This window comes from Trachymyrmex septentrionalis, unplaced genomic scaffold (assembly GCF_001594115.1).
Source record: "Trachymyrmex septentrionalis isolate Tsep2-gDNA-1 unplaced genomic scaffold, Tsep1.0 scaffold15, whole genome shotgun sequence".
Taxonomy (NCBI): Eukaryota; Metazoa; Arthropoda; class Insecta; order Hymenoptera; family Formicidae; genus Trachymyrmex; species Trachymyrmex septentrionalis.
The window spans coordinates 79305-87860 of NW_017304653.1; the positions used below are offsets into that span (position 1 = coordinate 79305).

The window sequence follows — 8556 nt, forward strand, 5'->3', positions numbered from 1 at the left end:
TATATATATAATATTTTGTTATTATGTATTGTAAGTTGTAAGTATATAAGAATAAACAATTATTTTACTTTTTACATAAAATAATTTCACTTTTTATAGGACTATTTCAAATATTAATAATGAAGAGAGTAATAGTAATGTTTATGAAAGTAATAATGAAGCTAACGAAAATTTGAGCATTTCAAGAGGTATTAAATAATTATTACAATTACTTTTATTATAAAATTTAAAAAAATGTATTAATTTTAATTATTTTTAAGACAATTATAGTAGAAAAAAGAAGTATAGTAGTAAAAAGAAGTGTAGAAAAGAAATCACATCTGATTCATGCTGCAGTCACATGGAACGATTAGCAGAAACATTAAAGCACAACCATCTTCTAACATTATTCTTCCATCACCACTTCCAAAAAGATCATATAGATGCAATTTTAAAATTGTTTGGCTACAATTTAAGAAAATTATCGCCAGAGAAACAAGATGAATGGATTGAACGATATTTGCAACAGTCCTATAAAATGTTAAAAACAAACTTATGAAATATAAATGTGATACTAATTGCAATATCAATATATGTCAAATTAGTGATATTAGTAATACTAATGTAATGTAATAAAATTAGTAGTAATACTAATGTTTGTGGTATTAAATGAAAATATCAAGGCTTTTTAAAAAACGAGCAAATATAGTTAACTAATACAAAATTCGTCTTTATTACATTCGTATAACGCTATAAATTTCAAATGTTTCGACTTACAAAGTCTTCATCAGTGATAATAAAGAAAACGTATTAATGTAACTCCATCCAATGTCAACGAACTAACACATGATACATTATAAAAATCATCGCTTTAAGTTAATCTTATTTAGCTAATCCTGCGTTAAGATACAACAGATCGAAGTAAGTATCAAGTCAGAAGTTTGAAAGTCTTTAATTATAAAATTGTGTTTAACTAGTTCTTCGGTTGTTATCGAGAATCAGTCAACAATTTCACATAAAGCATTCTGAACGAGAATTTCTTCAACGACTATATTCTGTACAATTAGAAGTAAATTTCTGATTAAAAATTAATATATTTAATTAAATATTGATAAGAATTTGTTTTTTACTTACGTTAATGTATATAGAATAGTCAGTTGAATCAATTTCAAATCGTGCCCGCATGTATAATAAAACGCTGTTGATTGTCAGACGATTTGGAATGGACTGACATTGTAGGTCATAGAATATATATCGATGTGTCACAAAATAAACAAGTATATTCTAAAATATTAAAAAATGCTCACGCGTATGTCGTTAAGTATGTTAAAATAAGATTTATTCAACAACTCAGTATCTTTCATTAAATTTATACCGTTTTTTGCCCCTTTATGTAAATCATTTCAAAAATATTTCTTTTCCGGAAATTTGTGTCTCATAGTCTAAAATTTCAACATTTTCCCAGTCGAAGCTATGATTGGAGCCAGTAATGTGTTTTGTGATCACTGAGTGTTTGAATTCATCTAATCTTACATTATTTCGATGTTCTTTGACTCTAGTTCGGAGCTGTCTCTTCGTTTGTCCGACATAAGACATCGCAATCATTACAGTTAATTTTATAGATTACATTGTTATTGTCTAAATGTTGATTTTTATCTTTATGTGTCTTTATAAATTTGTCTAATTTGTTGAGACATCGATATATCATTATTATTTATTCACCTATTATTGTTTTTGATTTATCTATTTATTGGTAATCTTATTCGTGAATGATTTAATATAAGGAAATATAATCATATTCTTTATTGTCTCATCTCCGTTTTCTATATTTGAATTATTATTCTCGATTGTCAAATTAGACAAATTTCCGGAAAAGAAATATTTTTGAAATGATTTACATAAAGGGGCAAAAAACGGTATAAATTTAATGAAAGATACTGAGTTGTTGAATAAATCTTATTTTAACATACTTAACGACATACGTGAGCATTTTTTAATATTTTAGAATATACTTGTTTATTTTGTGACACATCGATATATATTCTATGACCTACAATGTCAGTCCATTCCAAATCGTCTGACAATCAACAGCGTTTTATTATACATGCGGACACGATTTGAAATTGATTCAACTGACTATTCTATATACATTAACGTAAGTAAAAAACAAATTCTTATCAATATTTAATTAAATATATTAATTTTTAATCAGAAATTTACTTCTAATTGTACAGAATATAGTCGTTGAAGAAATTCTCGTTCAGAATGCTTTATGTGAAATTGTTGACTGATTCTCGATAACAACCGAAGAACTAGTTAAACACAATTTTATAATTAAAGACTTTCAAACTTCTGACTTGATACTTACTTCGATCTGTTGTATCTTAACGCAGGATTAGCTAAATAAGATTAACTTAAAGCGATGATTTTTATAATGTATCATGTGTTAGTTCGTTGACATTGGATGGAGTTACATTAATACGTTTTCTTTATTATCACTGATGAAGACTTTGTAAGTCGAAACGTTTGAAATTTATAGCGTTATACGAATGTAATAAAGACGAATTTTGTATTAGTTAACTATAAATAACAAAAATATTTACAAGAACTCTTCGTATATAAAATAAATAACAACATTACGCCCTTTATTTATTGTTATTTAGTTAACTATATTTGCTTGTTTTTTAAAAAGCCTTGATATTTTAATTTATTGCATTGCAGTTACACGAGCTTACTTTTCTATTTTTATGCTATTAGTTTTAATATTAATACTTACAATAAATAAACTGAAAGCTACAAATTAGCAATAATTAAATTGCCAAGGTGTAGCCCCTTTACTATTAAAGTATGCATTAAAGTCATCCCGAACTTTTGCAACAATCCGAGAATTAGTATTTGTACATTGATTTATTTCCCGAAAAGCAAAATTATTATGTACATTCTTTCTCCAAGAATCTTCTATTAAGCCATCATCAACTTCTCGATCAATCATATTTTGTCACGTATTCATTAATTCCGATATCTTGTATTCTAATATAATTGTGAAGACATACGATAGTTTGTACCATTTTCATTGCTGTTTCTATAGAACAATTTATTGATTTTCTTAAAATCCACTGACTTACTAAAATATCAAAAGCATTTTCAATAGTTCTTCTTGCACGACTAAGGCGATAATTGTAAATAGTTTTCTCTTGATTCAATTCTTATCTTCCTGGAAAAGGCCTCATTAAATATTCAGTAAAAAGAAAAGCTTCATCTCTCCAACAAATATGTAAGGTACAAAGTTTCCTTCGAAATAAAGTGATTCTGTATATATAAGTGGATCAGGTATATTCATTTCATTGTTTACGAATTTCCGGCCAAGAAGAAAATCTCTAAATATTCCACCATCACTGCGACGTCCATAGGCCCCAATGTTCACAAAAATAAAAATATATTTTGCATCACAAATAGCAAGCAAAAAAACTTACTATTTTTATAATTAAAATATGATCCTGCATTTTCAGGGCACTATAAAATATTATAATTGTCATTCTATAAATACAAATATTTTTTATAATTTTGAAGCTTTTAATTATTTAATTTATTTGAATAATTATATGTTTACCATCAATAGCTCCAATACAATGATTAAAATCCCATATTTCTTTAGAAATGCTTAACCACTTTTCTTTTGTGAAAGGATATGGAAAAACATCTTTAGATAAAACAGACCACAATGCATCGCAAGTTTCTAAAATAATATTACTAAGTCCAAGCAGATATCGATAGCTCATAGAAATCATTGAATCACCAGAAGCAAGAAATCTATAAAAAAAATATTTATAATATTTTAAATCTTTATTTTGTTTTATATAACTTTGTGCATTGTTTTTTCACTTACCTTAGTGTCATACATAATCTTTCACCAACAGATATTGATTCTCGACATAATGTTTCTTTTGAAATTAATGGTACTACTTTGCATAATAATTCTTCAAACTGAGTTAAATTCATACGAAAATTTCTAAATGTACTTATTTGCCGAGAAATTGTAGATAAAAATACATTATAAAATCCATGTTCATTTATTAATAACGGATTAATCCAAAAACGTTTTTTAGTTTAAGATCGTTTTTTTCTTTTCCAAGTAAGAACAAATGGTTATAAATGTAACTAATCTTCTTCACCTTTCCTTAATATTATTTTTATTTATAATGTTTATGTAATTAATTAGCTATTTATAATATCTATGTTTTTGTAACATTGTTATTTAGAATACTACCAAACTTATCTTGTACCTTGTTCGATACGTGATCACTTTGACGTCGCTTATCGTTGAAAAAATTCAACTACACGTCGCCAGTGATTACATAACGTCATTATAGCGCAGAAAAAAGAGCGATGAGCGATGCATGAAAAGGTACCTTTATGCAAGAGTTTGTGCTGTGGTCATTAAAATGAAACTTTCAGTAAGCCGTAAGATTCAAATGTTTCTCGAGGTGATAGAGCAGTGATAGAGGTGATGGTTGCCTATTTAATAGAAAGATCAAGTTCAATTACTCGCAATGAGCATTAATTATTCTTCTCAAAATCATATTTCGGATTACAAACGAAACGAACAGCAGGAAATGCTGGTCGCCCCACCGTTAGATTTATCGTTTAAAAAGGCTACCACCATGGACGGTACATAAATTAAAGGAATGTCATTTTTTAATTTATTATTTTGCGAGTTGATGGCGCACATTGACAATTTTTTATCGCAAACTGACTCTTATGAGCGTTAATAACTTATTCACAGATGTATCTCTTTGTTTTTCTTTGACAGAATTGATGGAGAAACGTGCACAAATAATACGTACCGGAAAAACTCCGATAAGAACAGTTAAGGATCGTTATATAACCAGTACGTTGTGGTTGAGCAATAATCTACTGAGTTCAATGGAAGGTCTTCAACGTCTCGCGGATAGAGTTCTTGATAATCCTGTGTATCTCAGTTGGTTGGATTTGTCTTTCAATGAAATAAACGAGATTGGAGAAGAAATAGAGAAGTTTACAAACTTGAAGATTTTCTACTTGCACGGCAATAAAATCGCAAATATTACAGATATTTTAAAGCTCAGGAAGTTACAAAATCTCAGGTCATTAACGTTACATGGTAATCCGATAGAAGACATTCCTTGCTACAGGGGTTACATCGTACATCTGCTGCCACAGTTACTCATCTTAGATTTCTCGCCAGTGATTGCTGCTGAAAAAAAAAAGGCGCTGCCCATAAGATTTTTTAAAATGATACAACAACCTGGGATACGAATATAAAATTTATTTTTGTATCATTGAATGCTCTTTTTTTGATATACACTTTCTCTTAATATTTTTATTTCTATAACTTTTTTGTAACATTGTACACCATGTTACTTCTTACTGGAGGTATATGGCAACTTTACATGAAACATAATTACATATGAAATTAATGTTCTTCTAAAAACGATATTTAATTGTTGAATTTAATCTTATAGTAAATAATGATAAGTGATCAAGATGAAGAAAGATGCTTGTAATTTTTGTGGAATCATAAACATTTATATTTTTTGTGCTCGTAAACGTATTTGTTTATAGATCTGTCAGATATTATAAAAATTTATAAAAAGAAATACATGTTACTATATATAGAATATTAAATATATTTTGCTTTTTCCAGATAAATTTCTAGGAACTCATGCAAAACATAAAAAATGCTTTATACATTTTAATATTTAAAAAAAACTTTATCGACCTCATTTAATAATTTTTAATATAAATTATATTCCTATATATAAATAATGTTAAACTTGTGAAAAAGCAATGTATGATACATTATTGATAGCAACTATGCGAAATTCAAGATAATCTGGAAAAACCGAGTTATTTTTTGAAATATACTAAAAGAATTACAATAGGCCTGATAAAGTTCTGCTGTATATTATAAATTTATTACAATAGTGATATTTAAATTATGGTCTACTTTACATCGTGCACTTGATACAGATACTAACTAGTAACTTTCTATCAAATTATTTCAATTTTAGCAATGTATTCAATAATGCACTAAATTGATACAATATGTATCAAAATGATTAATTAAATATACATATCATGTATAATTAACATGTATCGTTGAAATTAAGATAATTCAATATAAAGTTACTAGTTAGTACCCGTATTTAGTGCGCGATATAAACTAAGCCTATGATATCTCACAACATAATGTAAAAGTGCTGACTACACATTAGTATTTAGTGTAATCGTCTACTACGTTTACTACGATGTTTGCTTGATTTCTCCAAATCTCTATCCCGAGATCGACTTCGTGATCTATAACTACGCGATCTTCGTGATGACTTGTGACTACCTGATCGTCTTCGTTGAGTCTTTTTGGGTTTGCTAGATCTACTATGACTGTGACTTCGGGATCTACTTCTGCTATGTCTTTTTCGCTTATTTGAATATTTTGTTTCTTCGCCTCGTGATGGGGAAGTACTTGGAGATTTTGAACGTCTGAAATACATCAAAAGATATTTAAAAGTGTATCAATGATAAGGTTTCTTTTTCTTATTTATAAATATTCATGTTGTAAAATTCAATATAAAATTTTATGAACAATAATATATTGCTCGCATTGTTGATTTTTACAAATCAAATTAGAAAAAGATAGTATGAAACTCTTACTATAACAACTGTATAATTACATGAAGAAAGTACACACTACTATGAAATGTACTATGAAGTATACTAATACGAATCTCTTGACATAATTATTCCGCACTGTGTACGGTATATATGTATATCTTTAAAAATAATTTATAGTACATTTTTTATACATAATATAGTATGCATTTATCTTAATAATTTAAAAGACAATTTAGGCTCTAATGAATAAATTAATAAAATAATAAATGTCTTTAATTGAGCCAATACAAGAAGTCAATGTGTAAATATTATTACAATCTATACAATTGATAACATCAGAAAATTACACAAATATTTCGATCCTAGTTTGGATACTTCTCAGTACGATGATAATTTAATTATTTGTAATTACTTTCATCTCATCAATAATCTTACAAAGTTATTGTTTAACGTTAATGTCTTTATTGGGTGCGTTTCGAAACGCCAATTTCGGTGAAACGGACTATCATATGAGATGACACTTGTGACAGCATCACAATTTAACATTTCGCGTAAACAATGGAATAGTCCATTTCACCGATGCATTACATTATCAAATTTAATAAATGTGATGTGATGCATGATTAGAAATATGAACCATTTCGCTTGTATGGATTGAATATATTTATTCTTATTTGTTGTTTTTACTCGAGTGACACTATCATACCTGGGTGATTTCGTTCTTTCGGGGGCTGCATGTGTGCCGCTGCGACTGATAAATCCACCCCAGGCGTTGTGATGTTTTGGCAACGGTGGACTCGGTGTATGCCCATCAACGTCTCCACCACGCGCCTTGGTTCTGGCCTCTTCATATTGACGTCGCAATTCCTCGACGCGTTTTTCCAATTGTTCAGGTCGTACACGTGGTCGTGAGTAAAGACGCAATATACGTCGACATACGTCTCTGATTGCATATTCACTGACTCTGAACACCGAGAACCAAGCGGGTGTCATTGGTAGAGGCAGCTGCAATTGACGAGCAGCTAAATAAATACACGCGCAAGCCACTGTTTCTGGCTGATAACGCAAAAACACATCAGAACGCAATGAGTCGTTCATATAATTCCAGCTTTGCTGCATTAGCGTGCGATTCTTCTCATATCCCAACACTTGCAAATACATAACTATAATTTTGTGAGGATGTTTTACATGAACGCAGAAACCCAATTCTTTCAACACTCTTCTTTCTGACTTGATCACTTGATTCTTTAAAGCCACATAATTCTGATCGAGAATTACAGGTTGTATTGCTCTGAAATAAATAACAAAAATGAATTCTTTTAATTCTTTCTCTGTTCCTCAATTTTTATGTTTATAACTATATATAAAACCAAAGTAATGAAGCTACTTACTTTTGGCTGGATACTTGTTTTATGTGATTAAAAACGTTAATGACATCCCTGATACGCCTAGGTGCTTCCTCAATTTTGCTGGCTAAGCAGATGCAACCCATTGCAGTTGTTTCCATATTGTGTCTAACTAAAGATTTGCTATAATAAAATCGTTGGAATATTACTTGTCCAGTAGCCATTGCAACCTACGCAAATAAATGTAAAGACCAAAAGGATAATTAAACCATGACATTCTGTAACAAAATTTATGATATATCAACAATATTTAACCCTTTAGGGACACAAACAGAGATATTATTCCATTGCCACACTTTGATTTTGCTGTGCGACACATGTCGACATATATCCAGCGTGCACGTCGTCATTCTCATTTGTCTACATTAGCCACTCTGGAAATCCAGACTCTGGAAATACATACACCTTAAGCTATTTTTGTCAGTTTTGTACTAATTGTAAGTGAACATATAGTTCTGTCCGCAAAGGGTTAAAGTAATAGCAATAGCAAAGCTTTTCATATAAAAAATTAAAGTAGATT

General features: G+C 29.2%; 2 protein-coding genes across 5 annotated transcripts in view; one reads left to right on the forward strand and one right to left on the reverse strand.

Moving 5' to 3' along the window:
- The first annotated feature begins 4406 nt into the window (after positions 1–4406).
- Positions 4407–5280, forward strand: LOC108745826 (leucine-rich repeat-containing protein 51-like). Its single transcript, XM_018482207.1, has 2 exons — positions 4407–4647; positions 4790–5280. Exons 1-2 carry the CDS (start codon positions 4530–4532, stop codon positions 5278–5280), a joined length of 609 nt encoding a protein of 202 aa, XP_018337709.1. The 5' UTR covers positions 4407–4529.
- A 644-nt stretch (positions 5281–5924) lies between these two features.
- Positions 5925–8556, reverse strand: part of LOC108745820 (cyclin-L1) — a 3475-nt gene continuing 843 nt past the window's right edge. Inside the window, exons 2-5 of one of the 4 annotated variants that reach the window (XM_018482195.1) lie at positions 8022–8206; positions 7337–7921; positions 6193–6498; positions 5925–5959 (exon numbers count right to left, since the gene is read on the reverse strand). In XM_018482195.1, coding sequence (XP_018337697.1) covers positions 6237–6498; positions 7337–7921; positions 8022–8206 — 1032 coding nt within the window. In that variant the 3' untranslated portion in view covers positions 5925–5959; positions 6193–6236. Of the gene's footprint in view, positions 5960–6122; positions 6499–7336; positions 7922–8021; positions 8207–8291; positions 8426–8556 lie in introns of those variants that run through there. The other 3 variants (XM_018482196.1, XM_018482197.1, XM_018482193.1) reach the window with 3 other exon arrangements.

Coding starts and splice junctions, on each gene's coding strand:
- LOC108745826 (XM_018482207.1), top strand. CDS start 4,530: ATGAGCATTAATTATTCTTCTCAAAATCATATTTCGGATTACAAACGA. Junction 4,648..4,789: donor AAAGGCTACCACCATGGACG/GTACATAAATTA, acceptor TTTCTTTGACAG/AATTGATGGAGAAACGTGCA.